Source organism: Cynoglossus semilaevis, chromosome 14, assembly GCF_000523025.1.
Source record: "Cynoglossus semilaevis isolate Cse_v1.0 chromosome 14, Cse_v1.0, whole genome shotgun sequence".
Taxonomy (NCBI): Eukaryota; Metazoa; Chordata; class Actinopteri; order Pleuronectiformes; family Cynoglossidae; genus Cynoglossus; species Cynoglossus semilaevis.
The window spans coordinates 1,725,453-1,744,024 of NC_024320.1; the positions used below are offsets into that span (position 1 = coordinate 1,725,453).

The 18,572-nt window shown below is 41.8% G+C and overlaps 3 protein-coding genes across 5 annotated transcripts in view; 2 read left to right on the forward strand and 1 right to left on the reverse strand.

Annotated features, from left to right (window-relative positions):
* rnf208 (ring finger protein 208) overlaps nucleotides 1-9,295 on the forward strand; it is an 11,377-nt gene extending 2,082 nt beyond the window's left edge. The window contains exons 2-3 of one of the 2 annotated variants that reach the window (XM_025062770.1): nucleotides 7,171-7,685; nucleotides 7,916-9,295. In XM_025062770.1, the coding sequence (XP_024918538.1) occupies nucleotides 8,172-8,954 (783 nt within the window). In that variant the 5' untranslated portion in view covers nucleotides 7,171-7,685; nucleotides 7,916-8,171 and the 3' untranslated portion in view covers nucleotides 8,955-9,295. The remainder of the gene's footprint in view (nucleotides 1-7,170; nucleotides 7,686-7,915) is intronic. The other variant, XM_025062769.1, reaches the window with a different exon arrangement.
* The window catches only part of LOC103389085 (ephrin-A5-like), a 1,154,841-nt gene that overhangs the window by 992,180 nt on the left and 144,089 nt on the right, over nucleotides 1-18,572 (forward strand). The window lies entirely within an intron of this gene.
* On the reverse strand, nucleotides 8,958-17,426 carry LOC103389083 (uncharacterized). 2 transcript variants are annotated; one of them, XM_008324345.3, is made up of 7 exons: nucleotides 17,288-17,426; nucleotides 14,988-15,878; nucleotides 12,562-12,711; nucleotides 12,210-12,384; nucleotides 11,987-12,069; nucleotides 11,796-11,893; nucleotides 8,958-10,749 (listed from the first exon to the last, which is right to left on the reverse strand). In XM_008324345.3, the coding sequence occupies exons 2-7, from the start codon at nucleotides 15,744-15,746 to the stop codon at nucleotides 10,662-10,664; spliced, it is 1,353 nt and encodes a 450-aa protein (XP_008322567.2). In that variant the 5' UTR covers nucleotides 15,747-15,878; nucleotides 17,288-17,426; the 3' UTR covers nucleotides 8,958-10,661. The 2 variants fall into 2 exon arrangements, with proteins under 2 accessions (XP_008322567.2, XP_016893912.1); XM_017038423.2 differs by having other exon boundaries at nucleotides 12,553-12,711.

Here is an 18,572-nt window from a genome sequence, read left to right on the forward strand (position 1 = left end):
CGGCGTTGGGTGCTGCTGCTGCTCCGGGTGCTGCTGCTGCTGCTGCTCAGGGCTTGTAGTCTTCTGCCTGTGTGCAGCTCTGCCATGTTGCTGTGAGAGCCACGCAGACCAGGAACAAAGAGCAGCGGGTTGTAATGTAACGTAAGGCAAAATGGCCGATGGTCTGTCATGAATGAAAGGAGGCGTAGACACACAACAAACACACTCCAGGCAGAGTACTGACCACCTGGAAATGAAAAGGTCAGAGATGGACTGGGAATCCAGATCCAGATCTGAGCCTCAGCTGGTCCTGGAACCACAACACACATCCCAACAGTCATGTATTTATTTATGTATTTACTAACTGTTAACTATTATCACATTGGCCTTTTTCAGTCTTTAGGGGGAAATAAGGTTGCAGTCGTTACTGGTAGGACGGAAGGTCAGAGGTTCAATTTCAACTGCTTGTTATTATGTTTACAGAAAAGATACTTAAAGTTAGAGTATTCATTAAAATAGTCACTTATTTAGACAGTAGAAATATATTTACGGTGACCTAAATATCTGTTTCTGTGTTCCTCTGCTGCCATCGGATGTCCGCCAACTGATGAAAATTATACATTATACAATTATATATGATAGATGATGAGGAAAAAGCAATGGGGTGGGGAGTCATCTCAAAGGCAGAAGTTTAAATATATATATATTTTTTTAAAACTTAATTTTTTAACTAAATTATTTAGACGTCAGATATCAGCAACAAATCATACAACACGTTTCTTCATTTGATCTACTAGCAAAAATACTATCAACATGAGCCTATCAGGACTTCAAACGCAACATCTTTTTTTAAAGGCCAACAAAACTGATGTGAAACGAAGACACTGAAAATGCATTCGTATAAAACAAACACAACGGCAAACACATACCAAAAACACCACCAACAAAATGTTTGTTTTGTCTGCATATATACATTTACAGTATACACATACACAAATATACATACAGTATATGTATATATATTTACATACAGTATATGTAAATAAATAAATATATGCAGATATATTTATAAAGATACTCCACTCATACTGCACACTGAATGATGTGTGCATAAATATATATATGTGAATATATATATATATATATGAATATATATTTACAAATATATTTATGAACTCCACTGCATTCAATTCTGTTAATCCCTCCAAGTGCCATCATTTCCAGGCTGAGAGGAGCCACAGCCAGCCACCCTAGAGCAAATCTGCGGATTTGTCCCCACATCATGCGAAGGTCACGTCCCGTGTTACATAACCTTAACGCAACGCAAAATCCCACACAGGTTCACACAGCCTTTCACCAGCCGAGGCATGAATGTGGATACACATCTCTACATAGTTGGCATACCTGACATACTGCTGGTACGAGCTGAAAGTGCACAGAGAACTGGACACTATCGTTGCAGAGAGGCAGAAAGCGAGAGGGAGAGAGAGAGAGAGAGAGAGCGAGGGAGAAGGGGAGCGACTGATGGGCACGGTACGTCTGACTCATTCTGTTCTCTGCTACGGATCTGCACAGGTGAAATCTAACCGCGGCTCCCACATGGGCCTGGACAGGGAGGAAGATGGAGATGATTTTGGCAGCAGCAGCAGGTTAATCAGTGAGCAGTGAACCTCCACACACTGATAGCACACACACACACACACACACACACACTCTTAAATCTCTCTCTCTCCCGGTGCCTTCCATCTGCCTGTTATCTGTTTGTTTGTGCGGCCGCTGGAATGTAAAGGGTGGAGCTGTGTGTACGTGATGGGAGGATGAGGATGTTCTGGGTCTGATGTGGATTCACAAAGTCAAGGGCTTGTCCAGAGCGACGGAGTCCAGGACAGGAGTGTAGTACAGGTGTCAGGGTGGGGTCAGGGAGGGGACAGGGGGGACGGGGGACGCCGTCCTTTAGGTGTTTTCTTGATTAGAAATCAACCTTTCTGTCTCGGGGTCAGTCGTCCTGAGCCTGGTGTTGGTGCAGCAGAGTGTTATTACCTCAGGCTGTGGGTAACAGCTGGATTAGAAGATAAAGTCTGGGTCTGCTCTCTTCCATGTGCCTCGGAAGTTAACAACTGGGAACAGAAATCCCATCATGTCTGTAAAAACAAGTGGGATGCATCACAGTTCCTAAAAGGGGAAAACAAGATGGCTGCCATTAAAAGAAAATTCTATTTCTGGGCACAGACAGCTACAAACCAGGGTACAGTGGGAGGGAGTGGTGTTCAGAAATAATATCTACCTAAATGACACAAACAGAGACATAAACAGAGGAATTAACTGGTAAAAATATAAATCAAACAAATCAAAGATGTAACTATAACCCACGGGAGGTTCAGGGTTACCTCAGGAGCAATGTGGGTTCAGTTTCGTCATTTTTTTTTACTTGTGCAAAAGTTGGAAAATGGCACATATTCGTAATTTTACTACCTTTTTTCAGCAGTTTTGGAAAAATGACAGGTGATTGGATGCGAGGTTTACGCACTTTTGACAATTTCTTATTCATAACAGTGATTGACAGGTCTGTGAAGATTCTCAGTCATCCAGGTCACAGTCAAGTTTGAAAGTTCTGTAAGGAAACTGGACGTGGATTTTCTCAAAGAAGACGTTTCACCTCTCATCCAAGAGGCTTCTTCAGTTCTGAGTGAGAGACAGATTACTGAGATGGCACTAATCATAAACAGGAAGATGAATCTAATAAACATCCTGTGTAAACATCATCACAGGTTTCACTTTTTCAGTTATTTCTGTCAGAAAATAAATCTTGGTTTTTGATCAGTGTGGTTTTAATAAGAAGAGAGAAAAAAACCCAGGTTGGAGTTAGTGTGTGTGTTTGTTTGTTTGTGTTTATGCCCGTGTGTGTGTGTGTGTGTTGAATGGCCTGTTGAATTCGCTGTGGAGAAGAACTCCTCCGACATCTCTGTGGTCAGCTCTCCTCTGCCTACTTCAGCTTGTGATGACGAGGTCAAATGCCTGCCATGATTTCATTAGTCTGATAATTCCTCTGCAGGGAGAGGAACCACATACACACACACACACACACACACACACACACGTACAGGCAGGAGTGACGCCGCCATTAACATTTTGTAAACACGGCGGTTGGTGTTGTCACACAGGAGCTGCTGACGGTCAGGAGGAAGCTGCTGCTCAGTGGGCTCCATCATGGAGCTCCTGGTTCATGAAGCTCCTGGTTCAAGGAGGTCAAATCAATAGAAAAACGAGTGTCTCAAACATGCAGAGTGACTGTTCTGATTTTATTTCTTATAAATGTATTTAAAAACTCCCTTGGATTTAGTTTCCCATTTATTGCTGTAGGAGTCATTTTAATTATCACCCGTAAATGTCCTGACTGTTTTACTGTGAAACGTATTAGTCATAAACATTTGTTAAGGAAAGCTCACGTGGTTGTCACCAGGTGTATGACACAAACTGGTACAGACTAGTCTGGGGGGCGTGTTGATACAGTAAGATGATGAGTATCACCAGATCTTTAGACAGGAATTCATTTCAGAAATGTTTCTGGTTATCTCAGTTTTACTGTATTTCACAAAACAGTGCATCGTGGATAAAAAGAACCTGAATCTGAGCACTGACCCACATTAGGAGAATGTTCCAGAAACTCGATAGCGAGTCACTGCAATGACTTAGCATGGATATTGGTTTACAGATATTGTTGATAAGAGAATTGTTAAAAAAACACACCTATGGAAAACAGAAAAGAGCCTGCCCTATCTCAACACACCTATGGAACTATAATATTTATCAGAGCCACTGATAAGTAAGAGACGGGGCAGTGGGATCAACCGATGGTTCAGGGGCTGGAGACAGGAGCGCTGTGTGGTGGAAGACAGGAGCTTAACTGGCTGATGTTGGACACTGGAGACACATCTGTCTGTCAGACAGGAAGAGAAAACAGAAAAGAGCCTGCCCTATCTCATGGAGAAGGTTGGCGTAACTGTAGGGACAAGGTCAAAGGTCAGACCGAGATGGTTTGGTGGCAACAGCTAAAAGAAGGCTATTCCAAAAACCAACACATTCAAACAATAACAACAATGTTGCGTTGTTAATTTCAGTGATGGTTTGTTTATATTTTTGCACCCTGAATTTTTTTTGGTCTTTTTTGTCCCGTTCAGAAGACTGAAGAAAAAAAAGTTAAAAAGGTCAAATTGAAAACAAACATTTTAAGACTAAAATGTTATATTAGTTATACATTTCATCAAATATTAGTCTAGTTTGATTAGTTCAGGTAATTAAACTGACCAAATGTATTGAATTGAATTAATTCTAATTGAATTAACTATTTTGATAATATATGACATATATGTATATAAATATATATGTCATACATGTCTATATGTCGCATATGTATTGAATTAAATAACTCAATTATGTGAATTCATGTATTATTATATGGATATATATGCACATATATGTATATATTTGTTGTATTTTTAGGTCCAGTGACTAAACTATTATGAATGAATATTGTTAATATATCAGCATCTAAACTTGGCTTGTTAGTTCATGTGTGTGGTATTATATTAGTGTGTGGCCAGTAGAAATCATCAGCTGCTGTGAATATGAGTTGTAAGTGACAGATTGTCTCAACATTTGTTCCGTTTAAATAACTGTGCGGGAGGATGTGGGAGAGAAAAACAAGCCTTTAGGGCCAAAGTGTTGCAGCACTGCAGTGCAGAGAGAGAGAGAGAGAGACATTTGGTCAGACTGTGAGAGGTTCTGGCACACCAACGCTAGTGTGTGCGTGCGTGCGTGCGGTGGAGTGTACAAATATGTCAACAGATTCGTGCAGAAAGAACAACAGGGACGAACAAACGAACGTCTGTCTGCGCATGCAGCGAGGCCGCCTGCGTCACATGACCAGGCTGGTGGTCCAAACCGCTGTGGTCTGTTAGCTACATCTCAGCCACATTCAGTGTGAATCTGCCACTGGGGTGGGGGCAGGAAACTACTTTGAGGTGCAGAGATAAACAAACCAGAAATAGACACCAGTGCAGGCTCTCGCTCTCTTTTTCTTCAATCTCTCTGTCTTTTCCTCTTCACCATATAGGTCAGCTCATCTGCTCTCTCTCGCTTTGTCTCACTTCTCTCTCTCTCTAATGACTCATCGCTCACCGAAGCCGTGCTTTGAATGGAGGATGTGTCATCCTCCTTTCCTCTTTTGTTTGGCAGCTGTTATTTTGGTTCAGCTTAGCACTTATTATTTCTAAACTCTTTCAGTTTCTCTTTTGTTTTTCTGACGAGCCCACTCACGGCGTGACACACTGCTACTGTAGGTAGATCGTAACTCGCTCCCACTCGCGTTAATGTGACGCAACTCACACGATGACCGAATGAGCATTGACAGGAACTCTGACCAGAGAAGGACAGTGATGTCTGTCACAACCTCAGACTACTCCCCCCCCACCACAGGAAACACAAACATTTCCTTTATTACTATCATTATTATTATTATTTTCGTCGTATCGTCTAGTAGCGTTCCACCTTTGCCCCAGTCAGTCCAGTCGTTCACAGCAGTGGTCTTCAAAGTGGGGGCCACGCTTTCAAGCGAGAGCGCCAATTAGCACTAGTTGGACTCAGAAAATTGGAGGGAAAACATTTCTAATTATTTGTCCTGAACCATACAACAGGGAACTGTCATAATGGACGGATTCTCAAGTTTCTGATGCCACCTAAACACACCTATGACAGCTGCAACTTCGGCATGATGACATCATAATCTACGTAGACCTGGCGGTCTGCGTCTGTTATGAAGCCGCTGTGTTCTTCAAGCTAGTGTGAATAATTTTCATATGCTAAACAAAGACAGGGTGTAGGGGCAGGGGGTGAGAACCAGTCCTCAGTCGTCAGAGCCCACTATCACAGCCTTTGTTATTTAAGATAATAAAACGAAAGGCGCCAACCCAAATATTATCATGTCAAATATATTGCATAACCAATTAAAACAGCCTGCAGCCGTGAGAGCAGCCTGACTGACACATGGGAGTAAATCCACTTATAAACTATAAAAACAAGGACAGAAGGGACAGGGTTCAAGTTGAGGAAGAGGTCCAAAGTTTAAAACGCTCCTGAATGTGTGTGTGTGTGTGTGTGTTTGCAGGTCAGTGATCTCCAAATGTGCATTAAATGTGCAAATTCAGCGAATAAAGCTGAAACTCACGCGTCAGCAGGTTAGACGGTAGGAAAACAAAAGACTGGGGTTTGACGGGTTTGATTGAAATACTTTTTTAGCAAACCTGGTTTTTTACTGAAAGTTTATCCAACAACACAACAAATATAAAACGTAAGTAAAATGTCTGGATATTTAGTATGGGTATGTCTGAGCCAGGAGTCACTCAACAACCACTTAGCGTGTAGTTAGCGGCCACAGTTAGCGGCAGCAAAGCATTTAGCAGTACACAGATGTGCTATATCCTGTGAGTTTCCACATTACATCATTAAATGTGTGTTCCACAACACAATAAACCTTCCTTAGCAATTTATCCTAACCTTAGCAGAGCAGGAATACCTTACCATAGCTTAGCCAGGCTAATGTTAAGCTAAGCTAAGACAATTCTGCTTACCCATTCACTTGTTGTTTCTTGAAATATTTAACACTGTGTCCTAGTACAACTATTACAACCAGGACTAGATTTTATTCCTAATAGTAGCATTAGCCAACGCATCACTGTACAAAGCAGTTACAGTACAAGTAGCACTTAGGTTAAACTCTTAACCACGCACAAACACACACTATCCCTCGAATCCTAGTAGGAATCGAACTCCCCTGCCTACAACTAGAGGGAGCCCAAATACAACCAGTGGTAAGCACACCACAGTTTGAGAACCATCACTAATGTAACGTAGCTGCTACCCACCGGATCTGTTTACCACCAGATGTGTCCCAACCACATATACAGGAAAGAAAATATTTGTGCTATGGAATACTTGCATCTCACTTACAGGATTAGTTTGTGCAAAGTACAATGAAAACTGCAACTACATTTCTCATTATTATAAAGCTCCAGTTACAGGATCCAAACAATCGGAATTCAGTCTCATTGGGGTTTTTTCGCCCTTTCATATCACATGTCACTAAAATTCACAAAAGCGAAAAAGGTTTTCATTCTCCTCCTTCTGTTTTCACAGTCGGACGAACCATAAGAATCGAGAGATTACCAGTTGGATCCACTGAAAAAAGGTAGAGACGAGGACGTCAACATCCTCCAGACTCTTATCACTGCTGCTGCTCAGTCGGGTGGAGTTTTTAAAATTCAGAAGGGAAATGAACTACTCCCACTTGTGAGGAATTTGGGAGTCTTGGAACTCCAAAGGAGCCATTCCAACACTTTTGTGGAGCTTTTATAGGAACGCCGTCTCCACCACCTCCTTATCAATGAACCACTGAAGGGGTCACACAGGGTCAATCGGACCGACTGGACTAAGTGCAGAGACACAGAGATTATTCTTTCTTTCTTTCCTTCACTCTCACGCTTCTCGTCACACCCACGGCCAAATACAGGAAGCTGAGGGTGTGTTTAATTTTGTCACACGTTAAGAGGCTTCATTGAGAGGCTGCAGGTTTTTGCTGGTGGTCCACAAGATCCACTTTAAGACAAGACTTTTTGAATTCTCCTGACTGACCTGAACTCAGCTCCGGTACTGTATGTATATATGTGAACATCTGTGTGTATATGAGAATATTTACTGGTTTCACTGAGCAACAACGTGTCTTTGTGCTGAGATACCAACTGTCCTTGTGTGTGTGAATATATCGTTCTGTAACTTGCAGCACCACAGTATCAGTGGAACTGACTTCACACGGCGGTGACGCTGGTTATTTCCTGTGAAACTGAACTTTAATGTCATCTACATATCATCTGTGACACTATAGGAGCTCCAGACGGTGGTGCTCTGGCTGAGCTCCTGTATCCAACTTCTCCTCACAAAGACTCAGGCTGAGTGTAGTGTCCACCAGGGGGGGCTGTCTGAGGGAAAACATGGAGGCAACCATCCGTCCCCATGTCCCTTCTAATGGCTGACTTCAGAGAGGACGCTCCATCTGTTTTGACTTGTGCAGAACCAGGCAGGGGCAACTAAAGCTGATCAGAGCCGCGGCCCTTCTCTCCTCACCCTCCCGAAACGCACGGATGTCCTGTCTCAGGCGTCAGCCCGTCACCATCCCCATGGACACCGTCAAGATCATCCAGTCGGAGAAGTTCCCCAGAGAGTGCCCAGTGCCCGTCACCCAGCCACGCTATGCTCCCCCTCCCAGGGTGGCGTGGGACGGCGGAGGTGAGGGCGAAATCATTGTCAACCAGGCCTGCAGCGACCTGACGCTGGACATAGGAGGGTCACCTCGTCAAATGGTGGCCCCACCGCCGCCCCCTGTGATGCGCAGAGAGCAGAGCTTCCTGGCTCAGCGCAAAACGAGTGCCAACGAAATCTGCTACCACCAGTTCCAGTACAAGATGGAAGACGTGATAGTCAACCAGTACGTGCTGCGCTCCTCCTCCACCTCTTCATCCACTTCCTCTTCCTCCTCATCCCCAGGACCCGTCATGCCCTGCGAGCCCTTGGACTGCCCCACCTGCGGGCACACCTACAACTTTGCCGGCAAGCGTCCCCGCATCCTGTCCTGCCTGCACTCGGTGTGCGAGGAGTGCCTGCAGATCCTCTATGAGTCCTGTCCCAAGTACAAGTTCATCTCCTGCCCCACCTGCCGGCGCGAGACGGTGCTGTTCACTGACTATGGTTTGGCCGCTCTGGCCATCAACACCAGCATCCTCAGCCGCCTGCCCTCTGACCCCAACGGGCCCGTGCAGTGGGGCGGAGACGCCGACCGCAGCTGCTACCAGACTGTGCGCCAGTACTGCCAGTCAGCCTGCACCTGCCACATCGCCAACCCTCTGACCTCCTGTGGCATCATGTAGACAGAGGACGCAGGCTGCAGGAAGAACTCCAGGTCGGCCCTTCACCGCCACTCTACGTCTATAAGCTCGATCCTCTCTGCCAGGACCCCCCCTCCCACGGTAAATAACCCCCACCCACAGATGTTATCTTATATATATTTAATAGCACAGAGAGATGCTGTGTGGGACTGGTGAATGCTGGTGGTTCAATAAATAGTAGATATGTGTATTTTATGTATGAACTGGATCCTATTCACCCTTCTCTTGTTTGGTTGGATGTGTTTGTCATTGACATCTCTTTACATGGGAATGCCAGGGGCGGTGCGTCCCCCCAACCTAGGTGAATAAAGATTAAATCAAAATAAAAGAGACTCAGTGTGTGGCCTAAGCGTTTTTGGGGTCAATCTTTAATGTATGTTTAAAAATCAGGGATTTACCTTTGTTTGTTTTTATGGTCATGAACAAAACAAGTAGAAAGGATAAGGTGTTGTCCACTGGGGGCACTACACTCGTTTCTGCAGATCCCCTCTTGATTGATTATGGCAGGTTCAGTTAGTGATGTCAGTGAAAGAGCTAAGTTTTGTTCAAATAAATAAATGATTACATATGATTAGGGATGTCCTCTATTAACTTTTTGCCGATATCCGATATAGCCGGGAAGTTGTGACCTGGTGGTTAAGGAAGTTAAGTGCTGCCCGCTCACTAAGGTGATGAGTTAAAGCCATAATACTGAGCAAATTGTAATAATTATTTATTTATCTGTACAAACCACTGTCAGAGTTGCAGGCACCAACATTCTGTATATAATCCCCTGATTATCCAAATAGATTAATAAAATGAGCTGCAATGCTGCCATCTAGTGACTAGAGGTTTAGTGTTGATAATGCTCTGTTCATGTTGGAGTTAACAGTTACAGGTATAGGAGGGGCCGTGAGGAGGTGTAGTGGGAGCGCGCGTGTGTGTATGAGGAAGAGAGTGCAGAGAGTGTGAGGGAGGAAAAGTCGATTTTGGAGAAGCTGGGCAAAGAAGGAGTTTAAAACATGATACTGCAATTGTGTTTCATTAAAAGTTCTTCAGAGTACTGGGGACTTGCACTATTTTTAGAGCCCACATCATTTGTCGAAACCCAGGTATTGCATTATCAGGTTTTCAGTATCAGGTGAAAAACTGATAACGATTCATACAGATATTACATAATTATGCTAATATCGGGCTGATATTATCGGTCGGCAGATATTATTGGACATCCCTACATATGATGAAAATACAAAATACTCAGATGCTAAGCTTACGGTAAACGGTAAATGATGTACAAGGTATAAGGTTTTAACCATTTTCATATTATATACAGTTTGTGCAAAAAAATAAAAAATAACAATAAAAAATACACGTGTATTAAGACAGTAAAATCTATACTGATTTATCTCATATTTACAATGGTGCAAAAAAAGGTCGATAAGTATTTTCGGCTTCAAAACTATGAAAAACTAATTAATCTCTTTTACTCTGAGTCACAGTTTTTTTTTCTAAAAATTGAAAAACGATTATTCAGTATAAAAAAATGAAGGAACATGTACAGCAAAGCACCCTGAGTAATAAGTAAACACAGCAGTACAGCATGGAGGTGCTGTAAGTGCTCATGTACACTAAGGAATTCTCTTTCCTGCAGAGTGTTGAAACAGCAAAATGTCCAAACAACAGGTACTGTCAGCTGTACCTGCTGTTACTTCACTGGGGCAGGGTCTTCCTTCTCATTCTGAAGAGCTGACTGAAGCGCCTCCTTGCAGAGTTCTTCTCAGATGGCTGCATCTGCTGGCTGCACAGATAAAACATCAGTCATCAGTCCCCGGAGGAGAAGGGTTGCTCAAAACTGTTTTGTTTTTCTTTTCTTTTCTTTTCTTTTTGTGATCAACGTCATAAAGAAAGGACATAATGTTCAAGAGGAGCAGATGTAAGGGCTGAAAATAAACAACCACAACCTGCTGTGGGTTTACTGTGCAGTGACTGGAGGTCTCTGGTGACCCTCCATGAGCCTCACATTTCTACACAGCTCCACAAGGGCTTCTCTTTTGGTTAAAGGGGTTGTACATTTTCAGTGTTTGAAATCTCACAAAAGAGACATGGTGCCATATTATTTCACAGCTGTATTTTAACAACTAGGTGACTCACACTGCCCCGTGTACCACTAGAGGGGGCCTACGTACTACCATGCAGACCATAGTTTTAGAACCACTGGTTTAAACTGCACGCTACGGGTCACTAGCCATATTTGTGGGCTGTCCAGAATTTCCCCTAGAGGCCAGACACTGAAATAAAATAAAATAAAAATCAGATTTTAACATTATTATTTGATGTTTGTTGTGGAATTTCATCAAGGGCCAGATTGGATGGTTGGGGGGGCCGAATTCACCTCTCTGCAAATAAGGGATTTAGATGTTTTTTACGTTATTATATTTGCCTATATTTCAGAGTTTTTGTTAATTTGAACAAAATAACACACATTTAAAAATCCACAACAGATTAAGGTGAATAATACATGTGCACATGGGTACACATCACTTACATATAAAACAAATAATTGGTCCTAAAGAAATAGCGAGCGGGTACACATCACTTACATATAAAACGAATAATAAATAATTGGTCCTAAAGAAATAGCGAGTGTAATAATAATACAATGAAGTACACAGGACTACACAGGGCCACAGTAATTACTGCCATTTTCAGGCCCTCTGTGAAAATGCAATAAAAACAGTTGCAAAAGCATTTTACTGTATGTTCTTTTAAACAGTGCCTTAAACATTTTTTTAAAGTCTCTTCTGTTACAGAAGGGTTTGAAAGTGAAAACAAACTGATTCTTGCCTCCTTGTTTCCTTCTGATTAGACACCTCTCTTCTCAGAGACGCAATTCTTGTTCTCCAGTTCTTATCGGGTCTCTTGCTCTCCACAGTTTTACACTCCTGAGGGAAAATTGTTTTTCAAATTTAAAAATATAAACAAAGATTCATACGAGGCAAAAACATTTGCAAAAAGACAAAGATTGTGATTGAAACCTCTGTCGTTTGGTCCTCATCTGGGATCTCTACCAGGTCATCTTTTCTCAAATGCTGCCCTCTGCTGTTCAAATTCATCTCTCCTAAACCACACCAAACGTAGTCAGACATTATAAAAACATTCCTGTCTTCAGTCTCATGTTTTTTTTTCTTGACAAGACAAAACATCACCTGATATAAATCTATAAAAACAAAACCAAACTGATAAAAATAAATGACTCACTTAAATGCAGCGTTGCAATAGTTGTGTCTGAGGCCGACCTCTGTCGGAAATGTCCATGTTGGTATTTCTTCCGCTGCTGTGGATCAGTGGCTCTGTGCCCTCGGTTTTCGTCATTTCTGACACCTTGACGAAAAGTGAGCTCGTCCCCAGCTTCGGGATGACAGCTGCCAGCAGCCTGACCGGAAGTCAAGAGAAACACAATGTCCTCATGCTTTAAGTCATATCAACCCTCAGGCAGCAGCAGCGGGACGACTTGTCACCGCTGACTGTCCCGGTCCACGTCACGCAGCTGAATGTCTCAGCTGTGGCGCATTGTGAAATGTTCTGTGGTCACACTGTTCACCTGGCTCACCTGCAGCTCCTGGTGTTCACACAGGGTGTCGAACTCAGCCTGCGTCTCTCTGTTTTGCATCTGCTGTTTGGCGATATCCTCCAAGATTTGGCAAACCTGCTCCAGGTACAACAGCCCTGGACTCAGAACCCTGGCTTCTCTGCCCCGCTCCTGCAAGACAACACCACTTGTTATAGTAGTTCTTGTATAATGTAAAAAATATATATGCTGATTAAATATACTGTCATTTCATAGTAGAAGAAACAACAGTTAAAATAGTACTAAATGGATTTTTTACCCGTGATATTTTAATCTGATTAATGGTTACCAGAGAGTGAAAGTGGATGATACTCCTGCTGACGATGACACACTGTCAGCTCTACTCTACCCCAGAGGGCAACCGATTTCTCCCTAATCTCTAGAAGTCCATGAAACATTACAAAAGTGTTCCACATATGCTTTTGTTTAACAAAACTTGAATCCTCTTGTTAATGTGCATCGTTCTCGGCAAAGTAAAATCTGCACCTCATCTAAAACTGTCCATGTTTGGGACACTGCCCATGTGGACGAGCTAATTGCCTCTTTGTGAACAGAAAGGGAAGTTAGCTGTGATTTTGTGTTGTGGAACTGTGTACTGACAGTTTTGTCATTCCAACATAATGTCCACTAGAGCAGGGATCCCCAACGACCTCATTCAAATAGAATCCACTCACTATTTACTTTCTTCATTTAAAGATAATCTGGTAATTGTTCAAAATAATGTCATCGAGACTGCAATACTAACAGAAGTTTTTAAAAAGTTGCAAAAAAGTTTGAAAATTTAATTATCCTTAATGATAATTCAACAACCTGTCCGCAGTAACAGTCAGTAGCGGCCGACCGGTTCTTGGTACAAAAACGGTTGGAGACCGCCTGGTAAAATCTTGGTACAAAAACGGTTGGAGACCGCTGCACTAGAGCATGTATAGTTATCAAAATAGAAGGAATGAATGTTGCCCAATTATTGAATATTGTCAAATTACTTTTTTTTTTAGAGCCAAACACTTTGATGTGCTCTTCCTACCTTTACAGGTAAACCTGGGTTGACATGAATCAGTAGTTAGGGTTAACACGTTCTGCTAATCCTGCTGCAGTTCAACACACGTGCCAAGTGTCAACATGTTGTCTGACGTTGTCTGACGTTGTGAGCAGTTTACTGGCATTTACACCTGAATGCTCTGCTGGTTCTGAGTGTGAATTCTATGAATTCATTGACAAAGTAAAAACAAACTGAATCATCTATCAGACAGATCAACACAGTCATAGTTTTGGTCCTGACAAAGTTAAAACATTGTTTTTGATTGATCAGAAAAAAACTATTTTGACAAACGTGTCAACCTGTTCTGTCACTTTTTCTGGAAATGTTTTTTAACATTAGGCTACAATTAACTGTTATTTAAAAAGTAATAATTAACAGTGCAGTGATGTCTCATTATGCCCTGATCCTTTCTCACTCATATACAGTTCACACACCCAAAGAACCAGTATAATTAACCCTGTTGTCGTCATTACCTCAGCATTGAACTGATTTTCACAATGATGAAAGTGATGTTCCACTGTTTTACATGAAACAAACCACGTTTTCCACAGGTTCGTTAACAACGTGCCACATTGATCATTAAAAAAAAAACGTCAGTGACTCTGGGACTTCCAGCACATTCTCTCCTGTCAAGCCTGAGGGCGTGAAGTCACCTGGACAGACTGGTTTATGGAGCCCGGCACCACAGACGGACTGTTGTCGGGCTGACTGGCAATAAAAGGATCCTGTATGAGTAATGACATGCCTTTGTTTCTGTCAGCTGAGGATCAGCTCTGGTGAATGAGTGTCGCAACTCTTTCAAAGTAGGTTAGAAGGAGAGGCCTCGCTGTATGTCTCTTTCAGGCTTTAACTCCTTGTAGTATGAACAAGACTGAACACGTCAGTGTGAAACCTGCATAATTCAAAAAATGTATGGGAAAAAAATGAAAAAAAAGAAGCTAAGACAGATCTGCCTCCCCTTTAAAAATGATACATTCTCAGAAGTGTCAAACTAAAAGTTTTTAGGTTAAAATGAGGGTTCCAAATTTGACCAGCAAAATAATCCAAAATAAAATGTAGAAAAATAAACCAAAATTTTCAAACATAATTTGGCACATCTGATGTCTAGTGGCATCAACAGAAATTACAGTCGATTCCTTTTAATGCATGAAACAGAAGGATGTGCATCCTTTACCATACTTTGTAGCAGTGTTTGTCGGGCCAGATTAGAGAGCCCAGCGGGTCGTATCTGGCCCACGGGCTGTTGTTTGTCCCAGTTAGCCCTAAGCTAAGCTCTGGTGGACCCAATAAAATGACAAGGTGGCCACATTTGGCCCGCAGTCCTTGAGTTTAGAACACAACATTGTTTACAACACACACTGCATCTCACCTCCAACGTCTGTTGGTCACAGCTCACGGACCTTGGCCGTGTGACAGTTTCTGAAATCTGCTTGAGGAACAGAGCAGGGTGGGCTGTCCTCCGCGGACCTTTCAATAATTCCGATGCGTGCCGTTTGGGCAGAAAAGACGATCGAGGCCGTCGTCTCAGCACTTCCTCCACCACCGTGAGAGGCCGTGGACTGTCCTTCTGAGGTTCGGAGTCAGATGTCTGTCCTGTCTCTTCCATTTTCAAGTGCATGGCGTGGCGTCCGTCCAAAGGTTGGCTGAGAGACAGTTGTGGAGACAAAGATGGGGGAGAAGAAAAAGAGGGCACAGGGGAGGATGGAGCAGGAGACTGTGGTGTGGAGGCTGGAGTGAATCCATGACTTTGTATCTCTGGCGTAAATGTCTCTATTTCCGCGTTTTCTGTCAAAAAGAACGAGGACGAAACAGGAAAAGATGTGTCAGAGCTGGCCGTCTCCACTCCAGAGTCCACTGAATATGAGCGGAAGTCGGCTCCACTTTCAGAGGAAGGTGTAGGAGGGTCTGCATAGAGATTTCCTTCATTTACCCAGGCTTCCATGAGGTTTCCAAAGCTCCTATAAACGTTCATTTCCTGAAAGAGTCCTAGTCCCTCATACCTGAGTGACTGAGCTGCAACAGGAACAACAGCAGTTTTGACAACCCACACAGTAATTAGCCGAGGTGAACAAGTGATGCCGCATTTAAGACATTCCCCAAGAGCGAGTCGCCTCCCTCCCTTCAACATGCCTTCTCATTTCATCTGCTCACTCCCGGCATGGAGCTGCGTGTTGCTGCCTGCACCTTCTTTTGGCTGCATCAAGAGGAAAGAGCTGTGACTCATCGGCTGCACCAGATGACATTTGATTTGTTGTTACATCTGTAAGATATTCAGAGAAGAACAAGAGCAAGTTACAACTTGGGTTCACAGGTGGACAGATCTTCAACACAAAAACATGAGTTAAAAAAAATTAATCTGAAGTGCTTTAAAAAGACCAAAACAGAAAGGTGGCTAGGTATTTGGTAATGGAAAAAAAGGCAAACCTCTGAAAAAGCATTTTAACAATCTACAAAAAAAGTAGTGCTCTGACCTACGTGTGATAGCATGATCCAGATTAAGTATGAAAATAGTGCTGTCATACCTTAAAATTCCTGGAGGACAAACATTATTATAGAATATGTATAAGAAGGCGTTTGCTAGTTTCAGCAGATACTTTATATACCTGTAACTGTAGGAATATGTTTCCAACCCTGGAAATGAGCCATCACTCAGAGTATCATCCCACTGAGTCAATGCACCATTTGCATGTGTACATACTGTACATTACTGGCACTTATAGTGTTTGTTTACTGTGATATACAGTAACAAGGAGATCTCCTCCAACAACATTTTCTACAGCATATTCTGTGGCTCAGGACTGGTTGCCTGTCCTAAAACTACACAATCACAAGTTTAAACTATTTTATTTCTTTTCAGAAGGTAAAACTTTAATTACCAAAAAATTATACTATTATGCCAAGAATGAAAGTTAAAATATTTAGTTTTTTTTTAATATCTAAATTTAGGCTAAATCTATCTATTATTATCTGAAAAGTATTTGGTTTTGATTATGATCAAGCTATTATGCCAAGAATAAAAGTTAAAATATTTAGTTTTTTTTTTATATCTAAATTTAGGCTACATTTATGCATTATTAGACAAAGAGAATTTTTCTCACATCCAAAACTCTATTCAAACTGTATTCAACAAAACATAAACACATTTTAAAAATATATGACCGTCTATTACTCGCCCCGTATTGTGTTTTAAATATTAAAAAATCTAAAACGGCAGTAATGGTTCTGGACCTCGTTTTTGCGTAATTCATCACAAACTTCAGATACTTACATTGAATTTGTAATGGTTATGTCCCTCTAGTGGCATATGTGCGCACTGCACCGTTATAGCGAGGTCTGTAATGTACAGATTAATTTAGTGATTTTTATACACTATATATAGTTAATTTTTAGTTTAATATTAAACTAATAAATATCATTATTTTATACTAATATTTAAAAGTTACATTGTAGATATTACCACACTAACGAAAGCTAAAAGCGAAGTTTAAAAAAAGAAAATAGCGCTAAGTGCTAATGAAGCTAAGTGTGGCCAATATTTAACTTTAATGTGGCGCAAAGGTGAAATTGTAGAAAAGCCAACATTTGCGTGAGGTGCTTTCTTGTCATATATTCTTCTTATTATGTTGTTTTACATATTTCCGGCCACTAACGTTAAAAAACATAGCTTACAGACAAGAACTCTTCTGCTGTTGTTGTTCTTTTGTTTGTCACGTCAGTCAGTGTGATGACGTTCAGACCTAGGGCCGACTCTTAATCCTTCCCGGTAGCAACGGACCAACAGCACAGAGACAGTTCCTCCTGATCTCCAGACTTCAACATGGACAGTTATCCTCCGAAGTTCAGCAAAGTTCTGGTGACACCTGATCCACATTACATACCTGGGTGAGTCCCTGTCAACAGACACGACATTTGTTGGTATTTGTACATGTGAAAATATCAACTATAGAATGTCTAGGCTAATAACAAGGTAGTGAATGTACTCACACGATGTATATAAAATAAAAACCACTGTAAATTAACCAATTCGTTTTTTAACAGGATTCTATCATCATCCTACGTTAAAACAAACTCAGCTTTACCTTAGTATTAGGATCAAACTTTAATAATTTAATGAAATTCATTATTAATTAATAATTGAAACTTAAGTCCATGACCTGTAAGAACTCATCTTCAATTTCAGAGGCTGAAAAAGTTTTAATGTTTAGTTAACTTTTAGTTACTAATTTGTGTGTCCCAACTTGCGGATCGTGGCCCTTTAGTGGTACTTGTACATTATACATCATATTACCAGTGTAACTACTGTAAGGTATTTAAAATGAATAAACTAGTTATGTACTGTGTATTTATGTCACTATATACTGTATGTATATATGCAGTGTACAGTATATATTGTAACTTCACTGCCATGTGTCCTGCAGTTACACAGGCTATTGCCCGCAGCTGAAGTACAACATGGGAAAAACATACAGTCAGCACACAGCTGAGCTGCTGACCAGCCCAGATGTCCAGCACTCCAGTCGCCTGGTCCTTAACTCGGGCTGCGACCCCTTCACTGACACAGGCGACGCAGCAGCTCTGACACTGAGAAGCCTTCCTCACAGTAACCTGAAGAAAACAATACCAGGATACACAGGCAGGTAACACACACATGCACATACAGACATTAACGCACTAATGCTAGGACGCTACGGAGACACTCGACACCTGATGGAAAACCCTGGTAATATTTAATTCACAATGTCTTCCATGTAAAACAACTGGGAATCAATGAGCTGTGCTGTCGGCTGTACATTTATTCTGACAATAAGCCTTTATAAAGCAGTGACTGCAACATAAGAAGAGATAATCTGTGACCAACTGATGAAATATTAAGTAGACGGGACCAGGTGAGTGAAGGTGTTGAAAATCAAGATTAACAGATTAGACCAGGCTAGAAAAGGGTAGGTGACAAACA

Excerpts from the sequence above, each read along its gene's own strand:
- LOC103389083 (XM_017038423.2), bottom strand. The coding sequence starts at position 15,746 with ATGTTGAAGGGAGGGAGGCGACTCGCTCTTGGGGAATGTCTTAAATGC. Across the intron at positions 12,712-14,987 it reads GTGACCAACAGACGTTGGAG|GAGCGGGGCAGAGAAGCCAG; the intron begins GTGAGATGCAGT and ends GTTGTCTTGCAG. Across the intron at positions 12,385-12,552 it reads AGGAGCTGCAGGTGAGCCAG|GCTGCTGGCAGCTGTCATCC; the intron begins GTGAACAGTGTG and ends ACTTCCGGTCAG.